The sequence below is a fragment of the Elephantulus edwardii genome, unplaced genomic scaffold (genome assembly GCF_000299155.1).
Source record: "Elephantulus edwardii isolate Elephantulus edwardi_28Jun2011 unplaced genomic scaffold, EleEdw1.0 scaffold00233, whole genome shotgun sequence".
NCBI lineage: Eukaryota > Metazoa > Chordata > Mammalia > Macroscelidea > Macroscelididae > Elephantulus > Elephantulus edwardii.
Genome location: NW_006399983.1, coordinates 849,915 through 869,867, shown reverse-complemented (window position 1 = coordinate 869,867; position 19,953 = coordinate 849,915). Strand labels below are relative to the sequence as shown.

The following is a 19,953-nucleotide window of genomic DNA, read 5'->3' as shown; positions in this document are numbered from 1 at the left end:
GCAAGCTTCTCACCACTAGGCCATATATATTATTTATTAAAATATAGTTTCTGATTATGTAGCTTTAGGTTGAGGACCATTGATAGCACTTTGAGTATTCTCTCCAAGGACACTTCAGGACAGTACAGAAGTTTGGAGTAGTTGGAGTAGTATACAAGGTTGGCAAGCCTGAGGGAGCTCAAGGGGATCTAAGGAGTTGTGCTACCAAATCAAAGGCAAGTGGTTCGAATCCACCAGCTGCTCCACAGATGAAAGATGGGCAATCTTCATACAATTTACAGCCTCTGCAAAATGGCTGGAAGGTCAGCTTTGAGTGGGTTCTGACTGGAAGGCACATAATAAAAGGAGTTCCTGACTGGAACCATGCTTTCTGAAAGTGCTGTGTCAGAGACCAAAGAGTATGAACTTTGGATCCCTTTCAGTTCCACTATACTGGGTTTTGAGAATCCAAGGATTCTTAAAACTTTTGAACCCATAGTCCTCTCTGAGAATAATCAAAGTGATGTATGTATTACTTTCTCTTCAAAATGCTCAAAAATTCCCTGTTGGAGTCAGTTCTGAGACCCTCTTTTGGGTTTCCGAGGTTGTAAATCGCAGTGGGCGGAGACAGCCCGGCGGACTGGTGATGGATTCGAACCTCCAGAGTGAAGGAGCTTTTGGGTGAGCAAGGCAACCCGCTACGGACTATGTGAGATTCTGCAAATGACATTTGCAGCCCGCTGCCCCACAGGGTAAAGCCAGGATCCCCTCCTGGCCGCCTGGAGAGCCCCGCCCTCCGACCCCCGCGGCCTTGCGTCTGGTGGCGGCTCCGCCAGCCCCGGAGCGGGGCGTGCCGAGGGCGTGCCGGGGGCGGGCAGGAGGCGGACCCGAGGCGGGAGCTGGCCGCGCCCCTCGGCTGTGCGAGAGGCCGAGCTTGCTGCATTGCAGCCGCCGCGGCGCCGCTGGGCTCCTCACTCCCAACAATGGCGGCTCCGAGCCCGAGCGGCGGCTGCGGCTCCGGGGGCGGCAGCGGCAGCGGCGCCCCGGGCTCCGTGGGGCCCCCGGCGCCAGGCCACCCGGCTGTCAGCAGCATGCAGGGTAAGGAACGCGGTGGCGCCGAGACCCCGGCCCCGTGGCGCGGCCGTCGGAGTCGGCGCGGCCTGTCTTAGCGCCTGCGGACGCCCCCAGCCCAGGCTCCCGCGGCTCCCGCCCGCCCTCTTTCCCGGCTTCCTGCCCCGCTCCCGGCCTCCCCCGGGCCGCTCGGGCTCCGGGCTCCGACCCACGCAGGCCCGGGGTGCGGCCTCCGCCTGCGCCCTGCTCCTCGGCCCTGCTGGGCTTCCCGCCGGCCTGCGGGGCCCACCTGACCGGGGAGCCGCCCCCGCGAGCGCCCGGTCCGCGGCCGCGACTCACCTGGCCCCGACCAGGCCTGTTTCCGGGAACCTGCTGGGCCGGGGCTGCGGCGGCGGGAGGCGCCCGGGCCTCGCTCCCAGTGCCCGACGCGGCCAGGTAGGCAGGGCGGCGTGTCCCTGGTCTGGGGACCCGGCGCGTCCGTCCTCCTCCGCAGGGGGCCTGGCTCAGGGCCATCTTGGCTCTCTGCGGGGCGCAGCTGGAGCCAGACCACCGAGTTGACCCCTGGGCCCCGGGTCCTGCTGGAATCTACCTTTGCAAACTTTTGCAAGGGCTTCAGTGCGCTGGCAGGGCCTGGGGGTTGCTCAGGCCTCTGCCACCTGTAAGGTAGATAGGTAGCCATTGATCCGGGAGCCTTAGGTTGGTCCGAGCCAAGGATTCTTCTTTTCTCATTGCATGTAGGAAAATACTCAGCCCTCCCTTCAAAAAAAGATGAATTCAGGTTACATGGAGACAGATACAGGAAATAGAAAGGCATGGTCAAGCTGGTCCTGTATGAGAAGGCGCACCTAATTAATGACCCTCACCACAGGGAATGCTTATCAGCTCTGTGACTCTGGACCTGGGGGTGGGGTGTGCTGTGAAAATACACTTAGCAGGCCCCAGTTCCATCCATAAGCATCATTTACTTAAGCTTGGTGGGGTATTTGGAGTAGAAGTGCTATTTTGAAAACAGGAGTGTCAGAAATCTGACAACTAGCAAACTTTGTATGTTGAATTATTAGTAGAATCAGTCTGTGTACATCTTGGCAGTAGTGCGGCCCAAATTACTCCTTGGTTAAATTCCTTTAAGGGCTGCTTGATCTGTTGACCCCTGTGTCTACTTTGATTTGAAATATTCTGACATTTACTGGAGAGAGAGTGTGTGTGTGTGTGTTTGTGTGTGTATGAGAGAGAGAGAGATACAGATACAGGAAGCAGAACAGGGGCAGGGATTTTATTCATCTTTATGGCTCTACCACCTTCTCCATGAGAAATTCTAGTATACATAAAGAACAAGGATGGCCTTAGTTATTGGCTACCCTCAGTTTTGCACAGCAAAGTAGTCAGATGAAGTTCAAGAAAAATTTCCACATCTCACAGCTTTAGGTGATGGCAGAAAATGAAACAGCAGAATGACAATTGAGGATTGTGCTGTTTATCTAAAAAGGGTGCTCTTTCCCCCTCCTTCCCCACCCATCAGAAAGTGACAATTTGAGGAAGCTGTATACATTTGTATTTTTGTTCAAAAAATAATTTATTGAGCATCTGTTGAGTGCTAGACATGGTACTACAGAGCTGGCAGTTCAGAGGAGAGTGAATCGGGGGTGTGAATCCAAGTGGGGGAGAGAGGACGATATGCAGGTAAATAAGAAAAATTGTGATTTTAAGGAAATCATGTAAAGGTGACAGACAAGGTTTCGTGAGTGGAAGTAACAGGGAGGAGGCCTGTCTGCTCTGTGAAAATAATTTGGAAAGGCCTGTTAGAAAGCTGAACTGCTACTTCCAGAAGAACATTCTCAGAGGGAACAGTCTGTTAGGGCAAGAGCTTGGTGTGTCTTAGAAATGCAAAGAAAGTAGTTTAGGAATTATTTCAATGCTCTTCACTTACCTGCCTATCTCCTGTGCCTTGATACCCAAACTTTGTAACAAGCAGAACCATTTTAATGTGTGAAGGATGTTAAAAGCCTACTTCAGTTGTTTGGGAACTAATTGTATCAGGACTGTATCTGGCTGTGATTGATTCATTGATGTCTTGTTCTTGAACCTTTTTTGATTACTTGGATAGAGAGAGGTACTTGAAAATCTCAAGCAATTGTCTAGCATACACCAGGTCATAAAACTGGAACTTAAACAGCAGTTCATGATCTTTGTTTTCTTTTTCTTTTGTTGGTTTGCCCAGACTTTCCATACTTCATCTACCAAAGACCTTTGACTTTAGATCAAACAGAGAATGGTCCTTGGAAGATAGGGATGTACTGCCCGCCCATTCACTCTCTGCTCTTCTGGTGGCCTGGTCAGTAGGTAGTTGGGCTGCCGATTCAAGACCAGACAGTTAGAAACCACCAGCCGCTTCCTGGAAGCAAGATGGGCAGTCTTCCTCTCTTGTAATTTACAGCTTCTGAAAACTTGCTGGGGCATCAGGTATGAGTTGGATCTGACTGATGGCATTGGGAGAGAGAGCCTGCTTCTGTTTCCTGTCTTAGAAAATTGTGTTCCTGGAAGTTGTTAGTGACCAGGCTACTTGAAACAGCAGGATTCACTTGTGGGGGCACACGGAATAGATGTCATTTAATAGACATATGTGGTCCTCCTGGTGATAAGCATTTACTAGCCGCTGCATGGATCACCTGTATGCCTTTTCATGATTTGTAGTTTGTGGCCAGAGTCGTTTAGGTGCTGAAACATTATGTTCTTCATATCCTAATGCTTAGAGCTACTGCTTGGGAGTACTGGCGTGAATCCCTTTAATCAGGATTGTGAATTTGGTTTGTCCAGGTGCTGAAACATTATGTTCTTCGTACCCTAATGCTAAGAGCTACTGCTCGGGAGTGCTGGTTGTGAATCTCTTTATTGGATTGTGAATTTGTTTTTTTGATGCCACTGTTTAAGAATTTGTGATCTCAAAAGTTACTTGACTTTGAACCTCAGTTTCTCATTTGGAATGAATAAAGTATGAGGGGTCTTGCATGTTGTGAAGATGCAGTAAATATTAGATGTCAGCAAACTCTTCTCTGTAATCATCTTAGTGACGGTCTCTTGCATTATTAGTAAGTGAATCCCCATCTCATCTACCAGTTTTAGTTTTCTTTATTGCAAGGCCTTACACCTCACTCTGACCTGTTGATTTCAACATATTTTCATTATCAAGCATTTCCTTTAGAATGACTAATCTGATGCACACTAGATCTTCCTGCTTTACTGATGAATATTCTGATTCAAAATAAATCATCTCCCTTTTCTGGATCTGAGGATTCTCAAATGAATTAAAGTTTGAGTGCTATGAAATAGAGCACAAGTTTGATAGGTATTCTTTTTAAGTGTTTTTGGCTGGAATGGGGATGATAATGAGCTCTGCTTTCTAACAGTCATCAACAAGCCTCATTTCTGCTGCATCTTTGTGCTAGCTGTTGCGGCTTCTATTTGGCCACAGTTGTTTTTTATCTTTCTTTTCTCTGTCCCTGAGATACTGAGTGATAGTTGCTAATCTTGTCATTGCTCATACATTGAGTATTCATTCTAACTCATTCCCCCCCCATACGTAATAAAAAAACACACCCAGCATTTATAAGTGCTTTTTATGCTCTAGTTCATTACTGACTAAAATGGTAAATCTGTTTGCCATGTTAGAGAAATTATTTTTTTAAAATACCTTTTGACATTATAGAATTAGTTTAAAACATCCTCAATTGAATTCTCATGTTCTTGCCTTATTCTCATGGGCCCATGGGCCTTACCTGTATGAATGGAGCCTGCAAAACTGAAGAGCCTGGGGTATTGACTTTGTAGTTACAGTTGTTAGTTATTATTTTTTTAGCAAGTTCCTGTTTTCACTTCGTTTCTCTTACCTGGTTTGAGAAGCTGGATTGATTTGAATCCATAGAGTGATTTTTTTACCCCCTTGACTTTGTTGTTGTTGTTAGATGTTCCTGCGTCAGCGACACCTTATAGCCACCGCAACGTACAGTAGAATGAAACCCTCCCTAGCCTGGTGCCATCTCAACAAAATGTGCTGTGCTAAGTTCATGGGTTCATTCACTGTGTCTGTTCATTTCCGTTGAGGGTCTTCCTGTCCTTTGCTGATCTTCTGCTTTTCCAGCCATGATAGTGTGTCTTTTCCTGAGGACGAGCCCCTCCTGTCTGGAGTTTGGGTGTGGGTTGTAGAGGTAGTTGTGCTGCTAAAGCTGAGGTTCCCTTCTCTGGTGGTACGAATCCACCAGTGGCTCCTGGGGAGGAAGACGAGCAGTTTCCTCTCCTTGTAGTTTACAGCCCTTCCATGCTCGATGGAGGGTCGCTGTGAGTTGGAGCTGACTTGACAACATTGAGATTGCTTGTTGAACGTCCTGATGGTTTTGCCCAAAGCGCCTAAGACAAAGTTTCACCATCCTTGCTTTTAAGGAATACTTTGGTTACACCTCATCCAAGACAGATGTATTAGTTTTATGGGGTTCATAGTATTTTTGCTGTTTGTTGCCAATAGCACAATTCAAAAGAATCAATATTTTGATATCCTTACTTTTTGTCTTAATTTTCATATGAATGTGAAGAGATTGAAAAATGCCATGGCCTGGATCAGGCACTCCTTGGTCTGCACACTAACATCCTTGCTATTTCGTACTTTAAAGAGGTCTTTGGCAATAGTCTGTGTACTGTCATCAACTCTGTCAACCATGTATCATCCATGCCAATCTCCTGTTTAGTCTCCATCTGTGGGAGATAAAGGTGGCTTAATTATACCACTTAAGAAACTAATTCAGAGTTAAAAGAGAAAGACAACTAGAAGTTAGCACAGGCTCTCTGCTATCTGCTTAATTTGCTTTCACCTAATTTATTCTTAACTTAATTTGAAGTCCATGACTACTCATTAAGGATTAATGAGTATAGTTGGCCCTTCTAGGTGAGGGAACTGATATTTAAGTAAATTGGCGGAGTAGAGATAGATTTTAATCTGGTCTGTATGAGTGGTAGCTTTTGGCTGTCTTACTACTCTACTGCGTAGCTTCTTGGAGTGATTCAGGTCTGAGGGAAGAATCTGTCAGAAATAATGCAGAATCAGGAATAGAAGACATTATTTTAGATTTCACTTAGGGGGTGGAAGGAAGCTCTGATAACTAGTCACTTTTAGTTTGGTTTTAGAGCCTTGGTGCCTGCTGGTTCTCCTTTATTATTACTGAGTTCTGAACTTACTGGAAGACTTACACTGGCATTTTAAATTAGGAAGGGAGTTTGATTAGGAATCTGCAAGTAAATAGACTTCTTCTAGACATTGGTTGATGAAGCTAATAAAGATTTGAAAGGTAATAGAATCCTTTCAACACTATATAAAAGGAACTCATTTAATATAAGTATGAACATATGTTGCCTTTCTGGCTAGATGCTAGTTAATTGTCTCTGCTAGTTGGGCACGGCTTAGCTTCTAGCCCTTTGCAGAAAACCTTCCTGTGCCTCATTACAGGCTTGGCAAGGTATAGAGTTAATGTATACATAGAGAAAGAATTCAAACCAGGCAGTAATAAGATTGGTCTAATATGTGGCTGTACAATGAATTGGAGCATTGGTCATTTGTTCAAGATGGGCCTTTTGAAAGAGGAAAACAATTACATCATACACAGCTTGATTCACGACATACAGCTCGCCATTCCTCAGCATAGGGAAAAGAATTGACGTGGCCATTGTGACAGCTTTGTCGAATATCCTTTTTATTGCACATTGCCACAGCAGAATTTAAAAAGGAGGGACAAGACAAGTGTTGCTCCATAGAACTGTGAGAGATATATCTGAACTAACTTCCTGGCTTTGATAAAGATCTAGGTTGAGTTCCTGTCAGAGGAAACATCCATGGTTTTGGAGTTTAGAGTCTTCAGGACATCTAGCAGTGTCTAACAAGGGCTGTGGCAGAGGCAGAGAGGGTTGGATTCTCCAGTGTTGCTTAGCCTTGTTGCCTTTTAACTCGTTAAAAGACAGAAGAAGGAAAAGGACTGGTTTAATGTAGGTTAAGCTGGTCTAATGAACACCTGGAGAATTAGAGGAGGTTCCACACTCATTGCTTGTAGAAGAAACAGAGTGACAATAATTACAATGGTAATAACTTGCTGTATTCTAGGGCCCCTGTTGGGCATTTCACCTTCACAAAATGCTTGCGTGTTATCCAGGTTTACAAATGAAGAAGGTGAGGGTCATTGCAGTTAGGTGCTTGCCCAAGGCCACGTAATTATTAAATCATTCTCCAAAGGTATGCTAAGTTTTATTGAACAGGCTTGAGATATTAACGTATCATTTACATAGAGTTAATAATATTGTCATCCCAAGTGTGTCAGTGGCCATGGGAAAGAAAAAGCTGACACACGGTTCTGACAAGATCCTGAATTGAAACCATGGAAAGGAGTTGATTAGTAGTTATAAAATCATGCGTGATTCTGCATGCAGCAACCTGGAGTTAGTAAATTAGGAATCCTCCTTTTAAATTTGAGAAAACTAGGAAATGTTGCTAAAGCAACAAATGAAATTTATTCTTAAGTGAAATGATAAGTATAAGACAAGTGTAGATAAATCCTTAGGTAGTAGGACTACAGTGATGTACTAGGGGTTTCTTGCCAGAACTTTGTGGTAGAAATTGTTGTTGTTAGGTGCTGTTGAGTATGACCCACAGTGACTGTATGAACAACATTTTTATCCTTGTCCTATTCTGTGCCATCTTCACAATCTCTGACACACTCGGGTTCAATGCTGCAGTCACGTGTCAGTCCACCTGGTCAAGAGTCTTCCTCTCTTTTGTCATCCCTCCACCTTCCCAAGCATCATAAATACCGTCTCTAATTAAAAGCCTCTTGTAGCACCATGCCCAAAGTATGTGGGGCAAAGTTTAATCATCTTTGCCTCCAAGAAGCACTCTGGCTGTACATTCTCCAAGACATATCTGTTTGTTCATTTGGCAGTCCATGGAATATTCAGTATTTTTCTCCAGCACGACATTTCAAAGGCATCAATTCTTCTGTCCTTATGTACTGTCCAGCTTTCAGCAGGATTGCAAATGAATGAAAAGACCATGCATGGCCTGAATAAGGAACACCTTAGACCTCAAACTAACATCATTATTCTTAATGATGAGGCCTTCCCAGTGCAATGTGTTTCCTGATCTCTTGACTGTTTCTACTACCATGTGTATTGATCGTGGATCCAGGTAAGATGAAGTCCTTGACAGTTTAAGTCATTGCTCCAACAATGATAATATTTTCTATAGGGTTTAGGGGTGAGAATTTTTTTGTTTTCTTTTGTTGTGATGTAATCCATATAGAAGGCTTGTCATCTTTAATCTTTTGTAGGAAGCACTTCGAGTCCTCAGTCTCAGCAGACAAGGTTGTGGCATCTCCATAACAGTTTATTGATGGTTGATGAAGGTTAAAATTAGATGACAGCAAATAGCTGGGCTCTTCATGCGGAAGGCAGAGGAAGTTATGAACAAGGCTCAGTAAGGCAACTGAGTTCCTTTACATTATTGTGGGCTCATACTGTAGCTCATAATTCATAATGCATTTTTAGCAGTGCAGATATACTGACTGTTCAAGAAACCATGTGGAACTACTGAGGAGAAAGGAAACCACTTCCACTTTCCTACTTCTACTCTTCATGTCAATCTAGAGAAAAGGGAAAATTGATAATGGTTTAACTCCACAAGGGCTATTAGTGATTTGGTGGACTCTTCATCCTAGCAACACATGTTTCTACTGACATGTGGTTGGTAGCTGTGCTTAAGGAACATGGACCAGGAATAAGAACTTGGTACTAAAAAGGCAAGAATTCACTGAACCACCACTGTCCGCAAAGATAATAGGATATTTCCACTTTTATATATAAATGAGGAAACTAGGGCTCAAATGAAATTATTTGTTTACCTGGGGCCATATAAAATAAAAAAGACTAAAAAAATTTCACCTCCCACCCCTTCTGTTAGGGAAATTGAAAAGGAGGACCCTGCAAGATGAAGTCAATATGGTACATGACAGGTAACTCTCCTGGATAAAAAGGAATGAAACATTTAAGACTTTAAAAAGGAACTAGTTAAAGGGAGCTCTGGTGGCATAGTGGCAAGAGGCTGTGCTGCAGTCCTGAAGGCGCGCAGTTTGAATCCACCAGATGCTCTGCTGGAGAAGGAGGGCAATCTCCTCCTGTGCCACTCATATCCAACTAGACGGCACATAGCTGGGGGGTGGGGGAGGGGAAAGAACTACTTACTAGCAACAGATTTAAAAAAATACCTAGTACTCCCAGAGATGCAGAACTTAATGTGATTGGAAAGACAGTGGGATCTAAAAAAATGGAGTATATATGAATGAATACAGGTTGACATTGCCATGTACGATAGAGTGACATTATAGGACACAATAGTTTGCCATATCTTTCCCTTCAAAACTAGCTCTAATAGTGTAGTCCATATGGAGTTGAATTGCTGATTCAAAGGCCATGCCTCTCAAGCAGTTCCAGTCTCCCGAGCATCTGTAGAAGAAAGGTGGGTGGATGAGTCTTCTCTCCTGTGATTTATGGCCTTGGAAGCCAAAGAAGGGTCAACTGTGAGTCAGTTCCCAGTAGATGTGAGGAGTTTTTCCTGCCACTTATCTTGTATAATATTGTTGATGGTCCCCTGTGCTCATCTCTGTGCTATGAATGCATGAACTAGTGGAACAATTTATTTCCTGATACTTATAATTTGAAAGAAAGCAAAAATGATAACCCTTGTAGATAATTTCTCATATATTTCCTCTTCTGCACCCCTGCCCACTTTCAGAAAATTTAGCTAAGGATTTGGAGAAAAAGAATTTCCTGCCTTATTTAATTGATTAGATTTTAAAAAATCATGGAGTTGCGGGAAAAGAATGACCTTTTTGTTCCAGTTGATTTTGCCTTTGTTTGCTTGTGGACTCTGGGTCAGTTATTGTGTCTTTTCTGGATGAGAAATAATGCACAGAAAAATGCTTGTATTTGGCCTAAAAATCCATTCACGTGGTCACTTCGTTCATAATTAGGAAAAGTATACAGTGATCTCTGTGAGAGCTGGAACTCAGTGGATCAGCCTTTTTCCCGAGTGTCACAAGTTTTCGTAACACTTTTCTATCAACCATTTTAATGGAAATACTTGAGTTTTCCATCTCCAATAGGTTTCTGCACAGATTTGTTGCATAGATTTCTGCTTTTATAGTTTTTACTGTAGTTATGATGGCTAAGGAGTTGTGCTTTCAACCCAAAGACAGGTGAGGTGGTTCAACTCTGCCAGCTACTGTGAGAAGGAAAGGTGGGCAGTGTCCTCCTTCCTGCCTGATTTACAGCCTGGAAAACCTGCTGGAGGACCAGCTGTGAATTGGTTCATACTTGATGGCAATGGGTTGTGGTTGTTAAGTATTAAGAAGTTAGGTGTTATTTGCTTTAAATGTGTTTATGCATATAGCAGAGCAGACAGGAGGCGCTCCTTTGTCCAAACACCCTAGTGGAATTGAATTCTGGGGCTTTGGTCAGTTGACATAATCTAGTCCACAAGGTCAGTGCTGTAGATTTTACTTGTTAAGTGGTAACAGGGGTTTTAAAAGCTATCTAATATATATCTGGGGAGCTCTGGTGGTCTAATGGCAAGGAGCTGCAACTACAGTCACAGAGGCGCACGGTTCAAATCCACCAGATGCTCTGCCTGGGAAGGAGGGACAATCTTCTCCTGTACCAGTCAGATCTGATCTGACGGTACACTCACACAAAAATAATAAAATAAAAAAAAATTAAAAAAGCTATCTAACATATATCTAATTGTCTCTCCTTTTCCAGAACAAAGAGGGAAAGAAATCAAATAATGTACTGAAACAATTTCTCTATGGAGCTAACGAATCACAGAAAAATCAACTTTTGTGACCCTGAGACCAGAACTAGATGGTGCCTGGCCACCGCTGACTGACCTTAGTGGAAGGTCCTGGATGAGTGGAGGGGAAATGTAGGACAAAACTCAAGAACATAAAGGCCAGGCTTCCTGGTCTTATAGAACCCCTGGTGGAACGCCTGAGTCTGTGGCGTTTGATCAGCCTTTGAACCTGGAAAAAAACTCATTCCCATGACTCAACACTCAGACGAAAGGCAGGCCTATAAGGTGAACCTAGGAAAACACTCCTTAGAATAACCAACCATATAAGATCAAAAGAACAACTTTTGCCCAAGGATAAAGCTTTGAAGGCAGAAAGGAGTAGGATTAAAAGAAATGAGAATAAAACAACAAAAGAGAGAATCATAGGGAAGAGGGATGGATGTGGTTCCATTGTTGGTACTGTAATGAATGTTAGAAAGCAGGATGTGGATGAATGGCTGGCTGACCCAGTTTGCTTTGTAAACTTTCACTCAAGTCACAGTCAAAATCAAAGAAAAAAGAATGGCTACCTAGGCATTGATTGAAAAACTTTAGGGCTTGAGGGTTTTTTAAAAGTTCTTAAACCGAGCTTGACTTTTAAGCAGTGGTTAGTGACATTCTGTCATTCTCAATCACCTAATCTTTTACAGTTATTTTTCCTTGTTCCTATTCCTACTCATGTTGCTATGCCCCTGCGCCCGCCCCCTTCCTTAGTGCAGGGCCTAAGAACTGAGAAGAGTAACTGTAGTCTTAAGGTTGTTTCAGTGTTTCATTAGCTTCCTCCATAGTTCTGATGTGGCTGTGCTTGTTAGATGCCTTTGAGTCTAGTCTAGCTCATAGTGACCCTATGAACAATGGATGAACAATGGCTCAGAACCTTGCCCTATTCTGTGCCATCCTCATTATCAGTGATATCTAGGAGCCCATTGTTACAGTCACCAGGTCAGTCTATCTTGTTGGAAGACCTTCCTCTCTTTCACCTTCTATCTTTCCAAGCATGATGTCTTTTTCCAAGGAACGGTTCCTCTAAGACAATCCCAAAGTATGTGAGATTGTTTGATCAGTCTTGTTACACTTGGAAGTTTGCTCTTTTGACAGGCTGTCAGTAATCCTCTCCAACAAAGCCCTCAAAGGCATTGATTCCTCTACCCTCCTTAGTCATCATCCAGCTCTCAGATGCATGGCTAGTGTTGAAAAGATCATGGCTTGTGTCAGGTACACCTTACTCTTTAAACTAACATCATTTCTCCTTACCATTGTGGAGAGGTTCTTGGCAGCAGATTTTTCCAATGTTCTGTAGTAATAGGTGAATTTTAATCTTTCCTTCAACCTTTGGGCTGCAGGGGGAGATTTGGTTCTGAAGTGTGGCTGATGCATTCTCAAGCTACTTCTCCCACTGCTGATTCCTGTAATCCACTTATTTCCTCTGGATTTGCACATAGACCCTTTTGCCTCGATGGCTTTTAGGAGCGTAGACTTAAAAGACTGAGGAATTTCTGATTTTTCCTTCTGAGTTCTGGTCCCGCTGCACATTTGCAGGGCAGTATATTTATTGAGCTGCGCAGAGAGACTTGTGCCCATGCCCTCCCTCAGTCTCTTGAGTTTTTCAGATTTGCCTCAGGTTTCTTTGCTGGGAAGGCTCTTCACTCATATTTAATCCTTTATGAGTAGGTGATTAAGCAATGAGATAAGCTTGAGAGGTAGAAATTGCTACCTTAGCAATTTTTAGTTGTACTACATTATAGGTGATGTCTTTCCTATTGACTCTTAATGAATTCTCATAGCCAGATGGATGGACTTTGAAAATAGAGCCTTTCATTCTTGGTTCTCATTCTTGGTCCTTTTTTTCCTGTAAGCTTTGGTTTAATTTGTATAGACACAGGCTTGGGTGATAATCGGCCAGATTTTATTGTCTTTTCCCTGTAACAATACTCATGGGCTTAAGCACAGCAGAGTGTGAGGATGGCACAGGCTTGGGCAAGGCTTGTTCATTGCATGTGGGTCCCTGCGAGTTGGGGCCAACTGGACAGCCTCTGGCAACAACATAGCAGTAGTAGTAAGGAGACAGTAGGTGGACATGAAGAAAACCAGATGCTTGGGACACTAGAAAGTAGAATACTATTTGAGAAAGCTTTAGGGTTCTGAAAAGCTTATTTCATGGATGTATTTTGCCACAGAATTACGCCTTTGTACAGTGTGTGCATGAGGCATAACCATATCAGTTGATTGGCACATGCCATCATGCTAGGAGAATTGGTAATTTGTAAAATCTTAGTCTATTATTTATATTTGTTATTTTGTAAGTTACTCTATTTTGTAACTTTCTAAGAACTTTGCTTCTCCCTTCTCTCCCCTTGCCCCCTGCATTTTGGGGTTTATTTATTATTTATATTTACTATTTGAGGTTAACTAATTCTCAGGAGAGTGTTGTTTTATGTGTGTTTAGGTTTCATAGTTTATGAACTTCCAAACTACTGAATCATGGTTATTGTCAGTGATAGAAATGAGTAATTTCAGGTAGTAAAATAGTCTGTAATCTGCTCTGAATTTTTAATTTGAAAATATGAAAAAAATATAACAGTTGTTAACTTCTGAGGACTAAAAGATTTCTCTTTTACTTAATAAGTCCAAAGTCTTGCATGCCGAATTGATGCCAATTTAAATTCTCCATCCAGTTTTTGAGGCTGTTTCAGGAGGAGACTGCCCAGCTTTATCCAGAGTGAAAAACGAAGTTTAAAACAGGATAATGCTTATAATTTAAATGTATTTCGGTGCCAACTCAGCTAAAAGCTTACTTTTTAAAGAAAGTGCATGTATTACAGTTTCTCTGTAATTGTGGGGCATAATGTGAATGGTTCTTGAATTAGTTTTACTCAGAATGTAATATAAAAATGTAATGTCATATTCTAATTTTGGTTTGTTTGATTTACAGTAAATGAACTGGAACTTATCTCTTTTACTTTAGGCTTTCAGATAAACTTCTGTGAAAAGGCACAAAGTAAGCTACAAATTTTATGATACTATGCTACTTATTATTTTTTTTCATATCCATCTTGGTATTGGGAATGTATCCACTATTGTTTCAACTAACCAATCATGGCAGTTTTACATTAAAAGAGCTTCCATTTTTCATTCTTTTTTTTATTTTATTTTAAAGTGTTGCTCTATTTTGATTGTTAATTGTTCTTATTTTCACTTAAAATCTAACGATTGAAGTAGGAGAAAGATGTATATAGGCATTCAGACTGAACCATAATTTTAACCACAAACTAAGATGAATTTACTTTTAGAGTTTTTGTGCAGAAAGTATACTAAGAGTTCATGCTTTAAGATTAGTTCATTTTAAAGCATACATTTACTTTTTTTTCCTTTAAAGCAAAACTGTTCCCCCTCAACCATCCTTCATTATGACATTAGGATCCAGAATAATAGAGCTATAAAAGCAAAGTCTATAAAGATAAAACAAATGCATTTTAAATGTAATTATAATTTGTATAAAATGCATTCAAAAAATCCTAACTCAGGAGACTGCTTTCACCAGTTTACAAAAATATCCCCAAACGTAATTTAACTAGTTTCTTTCATCTTCAAGGAGCTCTGGTGGCCTAGTGGTAAGAAGTTGTGCTGCAATCCTAAAAGCACACAGTTCAAATCCACCAGCAGCTCCACGGGAGAAAGATGGGCAATCTCCTGTGCGATTAAACTGCTTTTGAAAACCTGTTGGAGGGTCAGATATGGGTCACTTCCGACTCGATAGTACACAGCAGCAACAACAACAGCAACAAGAAGTTTCATCTTCTGTTTCCCTTCATTCATAGACTGTGGAAGAATGATGACTACTCTTTGATATGTATCATTCTTAAGTTAATTAGTTCAAAGGAAGAAAAACTAGAGCATACATTTCTGCTTTGTTTTAAACATTTTTTTTTTAGTGGAGTGAAAGTGTGGTTTCCATTGGTTGACCATTGTGACTTTTTTGAAATGAAGCTAGCAAAACTTATTTCTTGAATGTTTACCAATGTTATCAGTATAGAATAAATAATAGATGTAATCTTGACCTTAAGATAAAACATTTTAAAATTGGTCTTTATTATCACCCATTTCCTTGCCTTAAATAATAAAAGAAAAATATTGTATTATATATATCTACATATAATAAAATTGTAAATTCTATTTTATGCCAACTTCTCATTTAACACACTCACTGTTCAATATGACATGTTTTTTAGTCTTAGATTACAGCCTAACAATGTATACATAATATTTAACATAACAATTTACATTTTGCTACAAAATCTACTTTGATAGAAAGGCCGCCTTTTAAAATGTGAAACTGTAATAATGACCATACACTTGAATAGGTGAAGGGAAGGACTGCCTGGTCTGAAAGGAAAGAATAATTAGACATTATATGTATGACACTTGACAGTCTGGAACAAGATACACATGACAAGGTGAATTGAATGAGAGGGACAGAGAAGGAGGAAAAAAAATGTGCATGAATGAATGAATGAAACCAATCATTTATGCAAACTCACTGAAATCACAAAAAATGTATTTTCAGTTTTTCTATTTTCTTAACTTGCTTCTGTTGTGGACATAAACAAGAGAAACATTTTGTTAACTTTAAATGCTAGGTAGAGTGTCTATAAACAGTTCTGTAGGTAGATTAAAAATGCTTTAGGCTTTCTACATGCTCCCTCTCATTTTTCCATTATTATAAGAATGAGAGAGTTGCATAGAAATGATAGCTTATGCACCTCCTATTTGGTTCACATGGAGGAATCCTAACAAAGGTGGCTTTGGACAGCAGAACGTCTTGGAACATAATCATGTGGTAGGAGGGGCATGTTGGGTTATATATTCCCCTCTGAAACCCATTCTTGGCTACCTTAACCACCTCTGCACTGTGGTCTGTTTTTTCCCTGATTTTTCACGTCTTTTTATTTCTTCTTTTCTTTTTTTGGGAGGTTTCTTTACTTCCAGCTTCTGTGGTTCAACAGTTCTTTTATACGTTCATTTCAGATGCTCACATTGAACATCTAGTTACCATCTAATGAACAGGATTCTCTATGCAGAAATGAATAAAATAGATCCTTGTTTTTTGTAGCTGGCTTGTAGTAGAGTGCTCTAGCTTTGATGATATAAAAGGACATCATTTAGTTGATATAGCTGATTGCTGGTGAGACTGGGACGGGAGCAGACTTGTCCTAGGCACCTTTGTTGCTGGTGGTCCGTGGTGAGAGAGAACCAACCGACGGGGTCCCGTGGTTGCTGCATTCCTGATCCGAAAGTGACTCATGGATCTGCCCTAACTTTGAGTGAAGCAGAGCTGTCTGGGCAGGGAAGACTCAAGGATAGGAGTGTGTGCATAATGGGGTACTGGTACGGCTAGAGAGGAGAGGAGCTGTGAATTAGTAGGAACAACACTTCTAATTGGCAGGGCTTATTTGAGGACCTTGCTAGCATAGTGGTTAAACACTTGGCTGTTAACTGAAAGGTTGGTGGTTGGAACCCACCTGTTGCTTTTCTGGAGAAAGACTTTGTAGTTTGCTCTAAGAAAGGTTATAGCCTAGGGAAGCCCTTTAGGGTGGTTCTGTTCTGTCCTGAAGTGTAGAATCACAGTAAGTTGGAGTTGACTTGATGGTACACTGCAATGAATCTATGTTTTAGGGCAATTCTTCACTTGCCTACGTATATTAATTTTTTAATCAAGATTAGATTCTGTGATTTGCGTGTTTTAAAAACTAAGAGAAAATTTTTTAATGTCTACAAGATAGTTTTCCAGTGAGCTCTTGAATACACATAAAAAGAGGCTACTTTCTTTAAAAGGAAAGGGCTTGATACTGCCTGACCAGTAATTTCTCCAAATCACCGGAACAGAATATATGTCACTGGGGGATACTCCCATTGATACTCTGTCAAGATACATAAATTTATTCTAACAGTGATTAAAACGAATTGAGAAACTAAAGATATATTTATTAGAGAATAAGAAAGAGAAGCAAACTTGTGTAGAAACATTTAGTTCAGAGGAATAACGACATGTGGACATCATCCTTCACAATCCTGAGACTGAATGAATGTGAGGGTGCCTGGCTGCAACTGTGGATGGCAACAAAACCCCCTCGTTGGCTCACCTTTCACCCAGACACAGGCTTCCGAGATAAACATTTATTATCAGGGAAGTAGTTACTCCTCGAACTTATGAAACACATGCATGTGAAAAGACAGCATTTGTCCAGGAGTAAAGCTCAGAGGCACTAAGGGGCAGAATAGAAGAATGAATTTAAATGAGAATCACAGATAGAAGTGACAAGAGTGCAGTTACACTGTATTGTGATTAGTGTTATAAGACAAAATTTATATGAATGATGGAATGGAAAACCAGTTTGCTTTGTAAGCTTTCACGCACATTACAAAAACAAAGTAAAAATACTAAAAAAGTAAAAGGTAATTATGTATCATACAATAATTATTGTAGGAAGGATTGTGTTGAATAGAATCACAGAGTAAGACACTGTTAAGGACCCAATACGTTTGAGTACTGATATTTCAAACACTCAATTCTCCATCTCAAATAAAAAAGATTTATTGTAAGATGATTCTGATGACTAATGGAAGCTCTCAAGGATTAATTTTTCCATTGTTTAACTTTCACATTGTTTTTTATATTACTACATCACTCCGTTCCAATCATTTTGCTACAATTGCCTGTTATAAGTTAGTGGAGTTTTATTGGAGATGTCTCTGTGTATGTGTGTATGAACACACATAGTGTGAGATTACGTATTTAATTTGAGAACCAGATATTAATAGAAATTCAATAAAAATCCACTCTGCACTTCATGATTTTCCATTTATAAATTAGTTCATTATTATTTGCCCTTTGATTTTCTAAATATATGTTTATTTAAGTTAATGTATATTTGCTTAAGCAATAAAGTAATAAAGTTGTATTTATTTAAGACAGTAGTATTAATAATCCTTTTAGCACTGTGGGGCCACTGAATTTTCCTGAAATCTGAATGCAGAAATGTGAAGAATACTTATCATATAAAGCTTCTGTATTTATAAGGTTGATTAATTAATTTTGCACTTATTATTTGGAGACAGTGCTTTTTAGATGTAAAGGTATTTATGTTCCTTATGACCAAGTTTGAATAATAATAATAATAATAATATTATTATTTCAGTGCTTTTAATGAGGTAACTTGTATAAAACAGCTCTTTCGAATATTTTCTTTGCTTTATAAGAGGGGTTTTTTTGGTGTTTTTTTTGAAGAGGTGAGTGATTTGCTTGAAAACAGCTTTTGAAAAGTAATTTTCTATTTGTTGTTGTGTGCTGTCAAGTCAGAACTGACCCGTATCTAACCCTCAAGAGGGTTTTCAAAGGCAGTAAATCGTACAGAAGGAGATGGCCTATCCTTCTACTGCAGAGAGAAGGTAGATTCGAACCATGTACCTTTGGGATTGCAGCACAGGTTCTTACCACTAGACCACCCGTGCTCTCCAAATTCCATATATAGGCCAGATGTATCTTAGCATATAAGTATTCTAGTTTTGAGCGAGCATTCAGAATCCCTGGGTATAAATCACTAAAAGTGCTACCAGAATCTTGTGTTCAAAGTCAAGGTAATTTTAAGTTTGTTGTGTGTGCTCTTGAATCAATTCCAACTTCATAATAAGCCCATAGGACAAAGACAACAGCGTTGTAGTGTTCCCTTGGCTGTACTCTCTATAGGAGCAGATTTCCTCTCCCCCACTCCCCATGGAGCTGATGGTGGATTTGAACTGCCAACTTTTTCAATTAGCTGCTGAATGCTTAACCACTGTTCCACCATGGTTCTAATTTTGAGTTAGAGCTCAGTACTTATAATTTAACTTTCACACCAGGCCGTTTTGGGGCTCTGAACTGCATTATGTTATTGCCTACGACTGAGGGATTCTCGGACTTGTAAAAGTTTCAAGTAGTGTTCAGTTTCTTTAGGTTTCTGGTTCATGGTTTCAGTGACTTTTAAAAAAAATTAATTTGCTTTAAGAAACTTTCTACTCCAATATGATTTGTAAACTTTCGCTAAAATTAAATTTGCTTTTATTAAAGAATGTTTGCATGGGAGCAGGATCTTCTTTTAGAAAATTCTGCGCTCCAGTCATTGATGCCTTTAATAAAATTTAGACTAGAATAGATTTTTTTTTTGACACAGTATCTTTTTTTTTTTAAATTTTATTATTTTTGTGTGAGTGTACCGTCAAGTCAGATCTGACTGGTACAGGAGGAGATTGTCCCTCCTTCCCCGGCAGAGCATCTGGTGGATTCGAACCGTGCGCTTCTGTGATTGTAGTTGCAGCTCCTTGACATTAGACCACCAGAGCTCCCCTGGATACAGTATCTTAATGCATTTACAGAAATGAAAAAAAAAAGGAGATTCTTTTTTTTTCTCTATCTAATCATCTATTCTTATTATAGTGTGAATCTTTTCTATTTGAGTAAGTTGTTTCTTTTAATTGATAATAATAAAAAGAAACTAGTAAAGAGGGGGAAGGATGTTTTATTGATCCCAGTGATTTAGGGAAGGTCCTGTTACGATTATTAAACTGATAAAAAGGTTCCATAAAAGGTGATGTTTTATTCAGAGAAGAACCTGACTGTATTTTAGGTGTAGAAAACCAAAGGGGGGGAGGGGAGAGGTGGTATTGAAAAGAGAGAGAGCATGTAAAACCTAGAAATTAGAAAATGGAACTGATGAAGTTTTCTTATTTCCTATTTTATTTAGCAAACTTCTGTACCTAATGGCTGAGATTTTATAATTTGCAAATTATAAAACTCAGTTCAGTATTCTAGGAAAAAGAAACAGCAGGATGCGTCTACTGCCTTTGGAGGTTAACAGGGCTTATTTAAAAGTATGTGATTGCTGAAGCTGATTGAAAAATGAAACACTTTGTAGGGTTAGCCATAAACCAGAATAGTATCTAGTATATCATTGTCA

General features: G+C 40.5%; 1 protein-coding gene across 2 annotated transcripts in view; it reads left to right on the top strand.

Annotated features, from left to right (window-relative positions):
* Positions 1 to 899: 899 nt before the first annotated feature.
* Positions 900 to 19,953, top strand: part of MAP2K4 (mitogen-activated protein kinase kinase 4) — a 151,361-nt gene continuing 132,307 nt past the window's right edge. Inside the window, exons 1-2 of one of the 2 annotated variants that reach the window (XM_006898557.1) lie at positions 900 to 1,077; positions 13,929 to 13,961. In XM_006898557.1, the coding sequence (XP_006898619.1) occupies positions 963 to 1,077; positions 13,929 to 13,961 (148 nt within the window). In that variant the 5' untranslated portion in view covers positions 900 to 962. The remainder of the gene's footprint in view (positions 1,078 to 13,928; positions 13,962 to 19,953) is intronic. The other variant, XM_006898558.1, reaches the window with a different exon arrangement.